General features: G+C 41.2%; 1 protein-coding gene and 1 long non-coding RNA gene across 2 annotated transcripts; both read right to left on the bottom strand.

The window, feature by feature from the left end:
- Window positions 1-6330: 6330 nt before the first annotated feature.
- Window positions 6331-8112, bottom strand: LOC141078418 (uncharacterized). Its single transcript, XR_012227844.1, has 3 exons — window positions 8040-8112; window positions 7167-7247; window positions 6331-6413 (listed from the first exon to the last, which is right to left on the bottom strand). It is a non-coding gene; the product is annotated as an uncharacterized lncRNA (long non-coding RNA).
- A 360-nt stretch (window positions 8113-8472) lies between these two features.
- LOC141078417 (microtubule-associated serine/threonine-protein kinase 3-like) lies at window positions 8473-13178 on the bottom strand. Its single transcript, XM_073565150.1, has 11 exons — window positions 13016-13178; window positions 12095-12233; window positions 11862-11994; window positions 11549-11714; window positions 11287-11388; window positions 10930-11049; window positions 10669-10781; window positions 10483-10574; window positions 10048-10133; window positions 8685-8762; window positions 8473-8585 (listed from the first exon to the last, which is right to left on the bottom strand). Exons 1-11 carry the CDS (start codon window positions 13176-13178, stop codon window positions 8473-8475), a joined length of 1305 nt encoding a protein of 434 aa, XP_073421251.1.
- Window positions 13179-13756: the final 578 nt, after the last annotated feature.

Raw genomic sequence — 13756 nt, 5'->3', positions numbered from 1 at the left:
CCAGTTTATACAGTATTTGCTGCTGTGTAACTGTTTGGGTATGACACTTGCACACCGCAAATACTGCAGCCATAGGAGACTAGAAACGCACAGATCACAATCTCCTATATTGTGTGTTTCTCAGCTGTGAACTGTGCATTCCCCAATAAAGCCAATCGGTTCATGTTTTGGACTCCGTTAAGTCAATAAGGTAAAGCAAAGTTCTATGATCAACCTCCGACCCTTCTGATGTCTGCTCCTTCTGACATGGATATATTCTCAAGGTCCATACAAGAACATGGAATAACTATTATTGGCATAGTGTGTTTTTTTTAACCTATTCGTTGTCTTAAGCATTCTGCGTTAAAAAATAACCTGAATAAAGGTTCGGCACTCCTCACTAAGGAATTTGGCAGGAGATAGCAGTAATTACATATACTACTACTTTTTGAAGCTATTTGACTATGGAGCCAGCCTGGTATGTATCTCGATCCATGCGCCAGACCACAGACTATTTAAAAGGTATTTTTTAGGATCTCCATTTGGACTACAAGCAGTGAGCTGGATCCATTTTTTTTCTTTCTTCTTGATGGCTATAACTTAATAACTTGATCAGAAGCGTAGCTAGGGGTTCGGCTTGGGGGGGGCGAAAAAATCTGAGTGGGCTCCCAACCGGTAACCCTGATTACAACTCAGGTTGGCACACTCTAGTCGTGAGTATAGGAGAACCTCAGCAGATGACCGCGCTGTAACTGAAACAAATCTCTATACAAAAAACAATACTGATATTACCGCCATATGGTGATCTCATAGTGGTAGATACCAGTCCTGCAGCATATACAAGAGTTTACTATACAGTTACATATGATAACTTACAGGCCCCGTTCTTTCTGATAATCATTCACTTTTACACTTTACTCAGACCGACATGTCTACTTCTCCAGCCAGGACTCATCTGCAGAGAATACAACAAAGACACATTTGACTTCTCACATTTCCAGCTTAGTACCCATCTATCTCCAACCTGCACAAACTACTCACCCAATACTGAGCCGTTGCTGCCGTATGTGTCCCTACTATTGTACCTGATACGGCAGCAGTGGCTCAGCATTGGGGTATGTGTCCCTACTATTGTACCTGATACCCCAATACTGAGCCGCTGCTGCCGTATGTGTCCCTATTGCTGCACCTGATACCCTAATACTGAACCGCTGCTGCCATATGTGTCCCTACTATTGTACCTGATACCCCAATACTGAGCCACTGCTGCCGTATGTGTCCCTATTACTGCACCTGATACCCCAATACTGACCGCTGCTGCCGTATGTGTCCCTACTATTGTACCTGATACCCCAATACTGAGCCGCTGCTGCCGTATGTGTCCCTACTATTGTACCTGATACCCCAATACTGAGCTGCTGCTGCCATATGTGTCCCTATTAATGCACCTGCTGTGTGGTACAAGCGCAGGAATCCTCTAACTGCCTCACATAATAATGCCACTATTGTGCCCTTTACATAGCAGAATGTCTCTTGTGCCCTCACAGTAGCTCTCACACTGTATAAAGACCCCCATACTGTATGATGGCCCCCACAGTAGCTCCCACGCTGTATATAGACCCCCATACTGTATGATGGCCCCCAAAGTAGCTCCCACACTGTATATAGACCTCCATACTGTATGATGGCCCCCACAGTAGCTCCCACACTGTATATAGACCCCCATATTGTGTGATGGCCCCCACAGTAGCTCCCACACTGTATATAGACCCCCATACTGTATGATGGCCCCCACAGTAGCTCCCACACTGTATATAGGCCCCCATACTGTATGACAGCCCCCACAGTAGACTTTAAACTGTACTGTATAATGGCCCCCACATTAGCTCCCATACTGTATAATGGCCCCTGCATTAGCGCTCACGCTCTATACTGGCCCCACACTAGCTCCCATACTGTATAATGACCCCTGCATTAGCTCTCACGCTCTATACTGGCCTCACACCAGCTCCCATACTGTATAATGGCCCCTGCATTAGCTCTCATGCTATATACTGACTCCCGCATTAGCTCATCCGCTGGATTATGACCCTCGAATTAGCTCTAACACTGTATAATGGCCCCCGCTGTAGCTCCCATGCCTCTGATTCTGGTCTCTGTCAGTCCCTGTCTGTGAGCTACACCTGCACAGTCCTGATATATATGACAAAGAACTAAATAGAAGAAAATATAAACAGCCAGTGGGTGCGTATAGAGTCCAGGATATGGGTATAGCTCCCTGAATGTACCCAGGTGACCCTAAAAGAAATATTCTTGGCTGAACAAGACCCCAAAGAGGGAGAAAGAAAGAGGGATTTAGAAGAGAGGGAGGTAAAATATTACTCATGTAAAGAAGAAAAGTGCACCCTGGTATGTCTTCTCTTTTATTCCCCTTTCTGCCTTTGGGGGGGTCTTGTCCAGACTGAGTATATGTTCAGGGGTCTATATGTGATCAGCTATACGCACCTGCTGGCTGTTTGTATTTTCTTCTATTTGGCTCTTTATCATATATATTCATCCTCAACTTTGTGGGGATTATTTTTTTTAGTAAAAAGTTATATACCGTAATTGGCTTTTCATGTTTGCCACCCTGGATTTACAATATGAGATGATAGGACCCTCACCCCGGCTACAGGACCAAGTCACGGGGGGGGGGGGGGTGTATGTATACTGCATATATACATATATGTAGAGATATATGAAATATACGGCTGCCAAACATTCCAGGCATTTACCGATCTTCAATATAGCAGCAAAAATGAAAGTAGCACACCGCTTAGACAAAATGAAAAAAACCAGAGTTTTGATTCTCCTGGAAAAAGGTTCTCAGTAAACTGAAACATTGCTGAGCCCCAATGAGCTATTAAAACACTATTTCTTAATTTTGTCAATAGACTACTGCCTTCAGTTTTTACTACTTTAGATTTTTACATTTATATACCATATATACCATTATGATATCACTCATGTCAGTGGCTCTGAGGCACAGTGAGATTTATGGCAGCTGATTTGCACTGACAGAGACATCTTCTGAGCTGTATAAGAGTTCAAGCAGCCGCCATAAATCTACTGTGCCTCAGATACAAGAAAATAAACCATCCAGGATTTGTCAGGAGGTGAGCAGCGTCCTCCCCCCTCCTCACTGCACAGACCCCTCAGGGCCCCCGAGTTCTTACTCACAGCACCGTCTTGTCCTGCTCCTGTCCAGGTGAAGAAGCTGGTGCTGTGTGGTGACCTCTCTCCTGCAGACACACAGGAGCAGTGTGGGCATGTCTGCAGTTCGCTGGAGGAAGCTTAAAGCTATAATCTCCCTGCATCTACAGTGCAGCTTAGCTACATCAGTGAGCTGCGCACGCTGACATGGTTAACAGTGGCAGAAGCTCTGGATGGGCCCCTCAGATCAAGGGGCCCGGGGCGACTGCACCCTGTGCCCCCCTGCTAGCTACGCTGCTGAACTTGATCTAAGTTCACATTGTGTCTTTGTCTATGGTTGGGGGCTTGCAGCTGAAGCCCTAGAAAAACGTTTTCCGATGTTTGTGTTAATGGAGCCATCTACTATATAATCGTCTAATTTTGTCTGTCTGTTTGCAATGGAAATCCCGCGTTGCTGATTGGTCGCGGCCGGCCAGACGCGACCGATCAGCTACAGGCGCAGTCCGGCCGCGAATTGGCACGGATTTCGAACGACGCACGCCACCGCCAGGCGATATGCTGCGTTAGCCGCTGATCTCCCGACGGTTGCCTCGGGTCATCTCCTGCACGCACGGATTTGCCGCAATCAGCGATATTGGCGCGGAATTTAAATGGGATCTGTCACCCCATTTTTGGCCTATCAGCTGCAGCCACCACCATCAGGGGCTCATCTACAGCATTTTGTAATGCTGTAGATAAGCCCCTGGGGAAACCTGAAAGATAAGAAAAAAGAGTTAGATTATACTCACCCTGGTGTCTGGTCCAATGGGTGTCGCCGTAACATCCGGCACCTCCCATCTTCATATGATGACGCATGCATACTTTATCGGCCCTGTTGAGGGCAGAGCAGAGTACTGCAGTGCACAGGCGCCGAACCTCTCTGACCTTTCCTGGTGCCTGCGCACTGCAGTACTTTACAATACCCTCAACAGAAGCAAGGAGGAGGACATCATCGTATGAAGATGGGAGGCACCGGACCACGACACCCACCCCCCCTGGTGAGTATAATCTAACATGTTTTTCTTATTTTTCAGGTTTCATCAGGGGCTTATCTACAGCATTACAGCATTACGTTATCATCTTTGAATCGTCCTGTGAGCGCGGTGCCTTTCTCTATCTAAAAATTTATTATTATATTATTATTATTATTATTTCAGCTATAAGCTGCGGCCACTGCCTTTCTACAGCATTCTAGAATGCTGTTGATAAGCCCCGAAAGGCAGTGGCCGCAGCTTATAGCTGAAAAACGAGGTGACAGGTTCCCCTTAACAATATAAGCCTATGGAGCGTCCGAACAAGGCCCCATAGACTTGCATTATAGAAGAGACTTCTTGCTCACACCGAGAGCATAGAGTAAGCCGAAGAGTCTGAAGAGCGATGACAGGCGATTCTGACAGCTAAATAGGAAAGGGTTATTTACAGTTAGAGCAGTCACACTATGGAATGCCCAACTACAAGAACTACTAATAGCAGACACTACAACAGCTTTTAACCAGGGCTGGATGATTTCCTCAATACACATAACATTGTGGGCTATATTTAATTTAGTGACAAAATGGACAATTGGTGGAGAAAGGTTAAACTTGATGGACCTAGGTCTTTTTTCAACCTATGTATGTAGCTATGTATCTATGACATCACACAAAACAGGAGCCGGACAGAGCTTGATCTCAGAGAAGACGGCAGTTGGGAAGTATATTACCCCACCACACTAAAGTACATACACGTTTAGTGAAAAAAGCAAAACTTCATGAGGATTCTTCAAACATGTATGACGTACAGTATTGGTATGCCATATATTTCAGAAATATTCTATTACAAAGGAATATTAATTAATTCAGAATTTTTATTTAATTTTTTTAAATTGGGAATTCCCTATCAGTATGTCTTTGGAGTGTGGGAGGAAACCGGAGTACCCGGAGGAAACCCACGCAAACACGGGGAGAACATACAAACTCCTTGCAGATGTTTTCCTTAGTGACATTTAAACCCAGGATCCCAGTGCTGCAAAGCAACACTGATAACCACTGAGCCACCGTGCTGCCCAAGTACAGCTTTGATGATGGACTTGCTGTACTAGATGTATATGGTGCCCTAAGGACAGATTGGACAAATGCATCTACTGATGCTGCGAGCGGCCCTGGATATTCCACGCCGGCAGGATGATATAATCCGGCGGAAGATGGAACCTTTGAGAAGAGATATAAAACTAATGTAAGTAATGGGACTCCATATTAGAGGATACTGCTTTGGTGTCATTGTGGCAGGACGGTAGAGAAATCTTTTCCGTGCAGAGGAACAGGATCATTGTCACTCATCATACATGTGACAATCCCACCACTGACAGAAAACATCTTCTCCACATGAATTATTCTCACTGGCCAACATCAATCAACATAGGCCTTATTATCACACTTACGTCTTCTAGGTTCTCGCTCTTCTACTATTTTGGCATTTTGATCTTCTACCAGTTTTATTGCAGAGTTATTTTTCTTCTCAACTAGAAATTTATATAAAAAGTAAAAAATCAAGTCAATGATCATTGTCAGTCATCATACATGTGGCAATTGTATAACTGGGAGTTAACATCTCCTCCTCGTGACTATTTCTCAATCGCCGACATCAGACAACATAGACCTTATTGTCACACTTACCTCTGCTAGGTTCTGTCTCTGGGACTATTTCTGGGTCTTGATCTTCTTCCAGTTTTAATGCAGATGTATTTTTTGTCTCATCTTGAAGTTCATGTAAAAAAGTAAGAAAAACAAGTCAATGATCATTGTCAGTCATCATACATGTGGCAATCGTATAATTGGGAGTTATCATCTCCTCCTTGTGACTAATTCTCAATCGCCGACATCAGACAACATTGACCTTATTGTCACACTTACCTCTGCTAGGTTCTGTCTCTGGGACTATTTCTGGGTCTTGATCTTCTTCCAGTTTTAATGCAGATGTATTTTTTGTCTTATCTTGAAATTCATGTAAAAAAGTAAGAAAAACAAGTCAATGATCATTGTCAGTCATAGATGTGAAAATCCCACCATTGATATATAATATATCCTCCTCGGGAATTATTCTCAGTCGCCAACATCAGACAACATAGACCTTATTGTCACACTTACCTCTGCTAGGTTCTGTCTTTACTACTATTTCTGGTTTTTGCTCTTCCAGTTTTAGTGCAGATGTATTTTTCGTATCAACTGGAAATTCAGGTAAAAAAGTAAGAAAAACAAGTCATTGATCATTGTCAGTCATCAATGTGAAAATCCCACCATAGACATATAGTGATGGGTGAGTGTGCTTGTTACTGGAGCTTTCCGAGCATGCTCAGGTGTTCTCCAAGTATTTTGAGCATACTCGTGAACTAAGTTTTAGTCCTCGCAGCTGCATGATTTGCGGCTGCTGGAACGCCTGAATACATGTGGGGATTTTTGCTAAAGAACAAGCAATCGCCACATGTATTCAGGCTGTCAGCCGCAAATCATGCAGCTGCGGGGACTGACTGTCTGATGTCGGTGACTGAGAATAATTCCCGAGAAGGATATATTATATGTAGTGATGAGCGATTGTGCTCGTTACTTGAGTTTTCCAAGCATTCTCAGGTGTTCTCCGGGTGCTCTCCGAGTATTTTGGGCGTGCTCGGAAATTAAATTTTAGTCCCTGCAGCTGCATGGTTTGCAGCTGCTAGACAGCCTGAATACATGCGGGGATGATTGCATGTTTTTTTGGAAATCCCCACATGTATTCAGGCTCTCTAGCAGTCTCAAATCATGCAGCTGCGGGGACTAAAACTGGATTTCCGAGCACGCCCAAAATACTCAGAGAACACCCGAGCATGTTCGGAAAACTCGAGTAAAGAGCACACTCGCTTATCACTACATATAATATATCCTCCTCATGAATTATTCTCAGTTGCCGACATCAGACAACATAGACCTTATTGTCACACTTACCTCTACTAGGTTCTGTCTCTGCTACTATTTCTGGGTCTTGATCTTCTCCCAGTTTTAATGCAGAGGTATTTTTCGCCTCAACTGGAAATTCATATAAAAAAGTAAGAAAAACAAGTCAATGATTATTGTCAGTCATAGATGTGAAAATCCCACCATTGACATATAGTGATGAGCGAGTGTGTTCGTTACTCGAGTTTTCCGAGCATTTTGATCGTGCTCATGAATTAAGTTTTAGTCCCCGCAGCTGCATGATTTGCAGCTTCTAGACAGCCTGAATACATGTGGGGATTGCCAGTTTTTTCGGAAATCCTCACATGAATTCAGGCTCTCTAGCAGTCTCAAATCATGCAGCTGCGGGGAATAAAACTTGATTTCCGAGCATGCCGAAACTACTCAGGGAACACTCAAACATGTTCAGAAAACTCGAGTAAAGAGCACATTCGCTCATCACTACATATAATATATATAAAGTGCTCTCAGTGAGAGAAACAAAATAGGAATCTTGTGGGTATGATACCTTTTAATGGCTAACAAATAATAGTAAATGTTGTTACAAAGCAAGCTTTCGGGACTGCTTACGTCCCTTAATCAGGCTGATATGCATATCAGCAGCTTATCAGCTTGATGAAGGGACGTAAGCAGTCCCGAAAGCTTGCTTTGTAACAACATTCACTATTATTTGTTAGCCATTAAAAGGTATCATACCCACAAGATTCCTATTTTGTTTCTCTCACTGAGAGCACTTTATATATTTTTTTCTACTGGCTAACACGGTACCAAACCACTTTTTTCGTTTTACATATAATATATCCTCCTCGTGAATTATTCTCAGTCGCCGACATCAGACCACATAGACCTTATTGTCACACTTACCTCTGCTAGGCTCTGTCTCTGCAAGTATTTCTGGGTCTTGCTCTTCTCCCAGTTTTAAAGCAGATGTATTTTTTGCCTCAACTGGAAAATTATATAAAAAAGTAAGAAAAACAAGTCAATAATCATTGTCAGTCCTTGATGTGAAAATCCCACATTGACATATAATATATCCTCCTCCTCAATTATTCTCAGTCTCCGACATCAGACCACATAGACCTAATTGTCACACTTACCTCTGCTAGGTTCTGTCTCTGGGACTATTTCTGGGTCTTGATCTTCTCCCAGGTTTAATGCAGAGGTATTTTTTGTCTCATCTTGAAATTCATATAAAAAAGTAAGAAAAACAAGTCAGTGATCATTGTCAGTCGTAGATGTGAAAATCTCTCCATTGACACATAATATATCCTGCTCGTGAATTATTCTGTCGCCGACATCAGACAACAAAGACCTTATTGTCACACTTACCTCTGCTCGGTTCTGTCTCTGGGACTATTTTTGGGTCTTGATCTTCTCCCAGGTTTAATGCAGATGTATTTATTGTCTCAACTGGAAATTCATGTAAAAAAGTAACATATAATATATCCTCCTTGTGAATTATTCTCAGTCGCCGACATCAGACCACATAGACCTTATTGTCACACTTACCTCTGCTAGGTTCTGTCTTTACTACTATTTCTGGTTTTTGCTCTTCCAGTTTTAGTGCAGATGTATTTTTCGTATCAACTGGAAAATCATACAAAAAATTAAGAAAAACAAGTCAATGAAAAACTCCTATAAGATTAGAGTCATATCTTTATGGTTGCTGATGCCGGATTGCTATGAGCTCAACCCTGTGGTCGGCGTTCATAGCACACCTATAATTCTGCTACATAGAGGGGATCTATGCATCTCCTCTATGTAGCAGAGGCGATTGATTTATGGCAGTTTTTAGCCTCCCATGGAGTAATGCAAAAATAAAAAAATGTTTTTAAAAAATATAAAAAAACAAAAGTTTAAATCCCCCCTCTTTCGCCTCATTCAAAATTAAACAATAAAAAAAATCAAACCTACACATATTTGGTATTGCTGTGTACAGAATCACCCGATCTATCAATAAAAAAAAGATTAACCCTATCGCCAAACGGCTGAGCGAGAAAACTAATAGAAACGCCATAATTAAGTTTTTTTGGTCGCCGCGATATTGCATTAACATGAAATAACAGGCGATCAAAAGAACGTATCTGTATAAAAGTGTTATCATTAAAAACGTCAGCTCGGCGTGCAAAAAATAAATCCTCGCCCAACCAGAGATCCCAAAAAGTGGAGAGGCTACGGGTCTCAGAAAAGGGCGCAATTTTTTTTTTTGCAAAGTTTGGAATTTTTCTTCACCACTTAGATAAAAAAGAACCTAGACATGTTTGGTGTCTATGAACTCGTAATGACCTGGAGAATCAAAATCACAGGTCAGTTTTAGCATTTAGTGAACCTAGCAAAAAAGCCAATCAAAAATTAAGTGTGGGATTGCATTTATTTTGCAATTTTACTGCACTTTGAATTTTTTTTCCTGTTTTCTGTTACACGACATGGTAAAACCAAAGGTATTGTTCAAGAGTACAACTCGTCCCACAAAAAATAAGCCCTCACACGGCAATATTGACCTAAAAATAAAAAAACTTATGGCTCTGGAAAGAAGGGGAAAGAAAAACGAAAATGCAAAATCGGAAAAAAGCTTCGGGAGTTAAGGGGTTAAAACATCTGTGGCACATTAAGGGTATATATAGGGTTAGTTTGGGGCCTGACTGAACCATGGGCAGAGCATTCGTGATCAGTATCAGGCACCAGACTGTATGGCCCCTTATACCTTTTAATGCGCAGCACATAAGAGTGAGAATTTTATACAGTAAAGTGTTGGATTGTTGATTATTTTAAAGGCACAAAAAAGCAGTGATTTTCTGAGCCCTCATGTAACATTTACATTACACCTTATGATCAGTGACGACAACAAGATGTCCTATAGACCTGCACATACCTGGCAATATGGGAGAGGGTGACTTGTTTTCAGTAGTGAAGCACTGATTATCACCATCATTTCCAGTTGGAGAAGATTCTTTCTGCCTGTTTAGTAGAAAAAAAATAAATTACAAGTGAAAGCAATGAAAAATAAAAAGACTCCTTTTTTATGGGCAATTAGGACACTTGGCCAAAATGAAGGGTATACCTTGCACAGGACTGCCTTCTGTCAGCAAGAATGAAGAATAACTAGTAATAAAGGGCTTTAATGAAATTGAAATGAAAGGCTGGTCATAATGATCAACTGTTATCACCAGCGTTATCACAAGCCAGACATTACAGTGATGATCAATCATGGGGGCGGTGAGTTCTGGATTTAGTATTGTGTCATATGCGTCTTGTATTTGGTATTCTGAAGATATGTCAGTACTATACCCTGTAATAATCTACTCACACGTCTGAGTGTTTTGTGCTGGTCTCTAGAGAGCAATCTGGAGATGGCTCATGGTCTTCATCTCTCATCATCATGGTATTGGGGTCATATAGCTAAAATACACAGAGTAAAATTAATTATATATATATATAGTATTTTCATACTATTTTAGTTATAGTTTTGTGGATTTACTGATGATATACTTACCTTAGAAAGTCTTTGAGAAGATGATACATAGTTTAGACTTTCTGGCCAATCACTGACCTCCTCACTTGTGTCATCCTCATCTGAATCCATATGTTTGGGTCTCTTAATGCCAGCTACAAAGTACAAGTATTATCAAAGATTATTAATATAATCACAGACAGTCACCAAGTTATTACTAATAATGATGGGAACATATTGTCACATAAAATAAAAGACAAGACAAACGGCAACTTTAACCAGATGACGTCTCATTCTACTTACTGGGAAAGTAGCGGGTGTCCTCCTCTGATGTAATATCTGGCCTTAACGTTGGCATATTTTGAAGGTTCTCAAAGTCTAACTCACTCAGGAATGGATGACTCTTGATTTCATTTGCTCCTCCTGGAAACGGAAGACAAGAAAAAAGTGATCCAGACAATGTTAGGAAGACTGTACATTTTAAGTTAATCTAAACTGAAGATATAGCAGATCCAAAATATACTGTAAGTCATGGCATGAAGAATGGGGAATGGACAAGAAGATAACGCAGAGACCTCAGTGTTGATCCTCATGGAAATGATCTATTTGTCAGGTCACAGAGGAGCTATAAGTCATTATTAATACTACTATATATATTACCTGTCCCGAGTCTATGTGTTGGATCTTTTATGAGTAGCTGAGTAATGATGCTTTGAGCTTTGGGATGAAGAGCATGCTTTTTAAATTTCAAAGTGATGTTATCTGTTATGTAAAAAGTAAATATTACAGAAAAGAAAGTCTCTACATTTACTATCATTTAAAAAAACTCATCAAAAGCAACAAGTAACTAAACCAAAGAATGAACATAACAACTGAACCAAATTACTGTGGCATCACACAGCATTCAGAATATTTTACTTACCTGTGGTGATACTGTTAAAAATAATACTTTTGTATCTTCCTTTAAATGGCACATCGCCAGTAAGAAATTTATACATGATGATCCCTAGTGACCACCAGTCAATAGGCCTTCCGTAGCGCTCCCCTAAGATGACTTCTGGGGCTATATAATGCAATGTACCAATCATCTGAAAACCAACAGAACAATAAGAAGATGATCAATGAAAATAACTGTGACAAATAATATCAGTGGAAAAGTTTTCTATGTGAGAAAATATCCGAGAAGCAGAAATAGATCAGATCTGTAAAGAATAAGTTTTTTATGTATAGCTAACCCCATCATCAGGAAACTCTCTGGTGATGTCTTCAGTTTGAGCCTTGTAAATGTCTGATGTTGGTCTCATGAGTCCGAGTTTTGAAATACCAAAATCGGTGACTTTGATATGTCCAGTTGATGATATCATGAGGCTGTAAAAGAAAAGATATTGTCAGCCCTAAGTAATAACCCATAGACTGTATACCAAACTATAACTGTCTCTCCCTTTATTATACTGCAGCGCTCACTTACTTTCCAGGCTTCAGGTCTCTATGAACCACACCATAGCTGTGCAGATATTCCACAGCAACAACCGTTTCTGCAAGGTACCTGCGGGCCCAGGCGAGGGATAAGCGACCATATAACTTTAAGAGACTGCCACAGTCTCCTCCTAGAGCAGAAAGCAAATATGACAGGTGAGGGTTTGTTATAATGTAAATTACACATGATGAGTGTGAATGAGAAATAAGCTGAGACATTGGGGCAGGGAGTCAATCATAGAGATACACTGTGTGATGTAGAGCGTATACTGTATACTGCAGAGTAATCCTATACAAAAAGAGAGCTGAGATCTGCCCCCTGCTGGTAAACTCGTACATTGCACTGTCAATCTCTGACAGCGGCATTTACAGCAGGTGACCTGGAGGTGAGCTGCTCTAAGCACTCATCGCCCCCATTCCATGTCAGTGGTTTGCTATGGCTGCTGAGTGTCTGCGGAAGACTACTATCCTTGCCACTATGGTACTTCTGTGAAGGTCAGTGTATAGCTTGGCTTCATAGTGGACCAAGATTTTCACCATATTCTGCAATGCCCATATTGCAGTACATAGTAATTACGATTATATAATCGCAAGTTCAGGTCCCTTATGGAGACTAAAAAATAAAATAACAAAAATATTTGGGGAAAGAAAATTTTATATAAACATCACTTTTTCTCCATTCAAAATAAATAATAAAAAAACAAATAAACTCAGATGGAATTGCAGTGTTTTTGTTGCCCCAACATCAGAAAAAAATGCAATAAGAAGCAATGAAAATTATTATCTGTCAGAAAGATGTAACCTTCCTAAACTGTTCTTCTGAGCATGTAGATTAATGAAATATAAATACATTGGTAGCTTTATATGTTTAAGCAGATATGGGCTGGATAGAGATACAATGGATATGTCTTACCTGCTTCAAAGTCCATGACCATACACAGATGTCGTTTAGTTGGGAAGGAACAAAACGTGGAGACAACAAAGGGACAATCAGCGAATATTGCGATGTCCCTTTCCTGATAGGCCATTTCAAGATACTTTGGATCCTCCAGGTTACTCCTTGCTTGTTTCTTCATGGCGAATACCTTGTTTGTGTCTTTATGACGCACTAAGTGGACGGCCCTGTAGAGGAGAAAAATCCATAATTTATACAGAATTCTTACTAACAGTCTGTCAATATGTCAAATGATCTTCTGTCCTAATAGTTAATAGTGATTAATAGTGATGAGCGAGTATGCTCGTTACTTGAGTTTTCCGAGCATGCTCGGGTGTTCTCTGATTATTTTGGCGTGCTCGGAGATTTAGTTTGTGTCACCGCAGCTGCATGATTTGCGACTGCTAGACAGCCTGAATACACGTGAGGAGGAATGCCTGTTTGTTAGGAAATCCCCACATGTATTCAGGCTGTCTAGGAGCCGCAAATCATGCAGCTACGGCGACACAAACTAAATCTCCGAGCATGCCAAAATACTCAGAGAACACCCGAGCATGCTCGGAAATCACGAGTAACAAGTATACTCGCTCATCACTAATAGTTAATACTAGATGTATGGCCGTCACTAGAAACCAATGTCTGGAAATACACAAAATTACTCAGCATAAATGATCACTTAGGGCTCATACTCACTTACGAGAGACTCGCATGATTCTCGTG

Source organism: Dendrobates tinctorius, unplaced genomic scaffold (assembly GCF_039654945.1).
Source record: "Dendrobates tinctorius isolate UK_male_01 unplaced genomic scaffold, ASM3965494v1 ptg000559l, whole genome shotgun sequence".
In the NCBI taxonomy this organism is placed as follows: domain Eukaryota; kingdom Metazoa; phylum Chordata; class Amphibia; order Anura; family Dendrobatidae; genus Dendrobates; species Dendrobates tinctorius.
The sequence above is the reverse complement of the archived record's forward strand: the minus strand, read 5'-3'. Positions and strand labels throughout refer to the sequence as shown.

Coding starts and splice junctions, on each gene's coding strand:
- LOC141078417 (XM_073565150.1), bottom strand. CDS start 13,178: ATGAAGAAACAAGCAAGGAGTAACCTGGAGGATCCAAAGTATCTTGAA. Junction 12,234..13,015: donor GGTCATGGACTTTGAAGCAG/GTAAGACATATC, acceptor TTTCTGCTCTAG/GAGGAGACTGTGGCAGTCTC. Junction 11,389..11,548: donor TTTTAACAGTATCACCACAG/GTAAGTAAAATA, acceptor TTTACATAACAG/ATAACATCACTTTGAAATTT.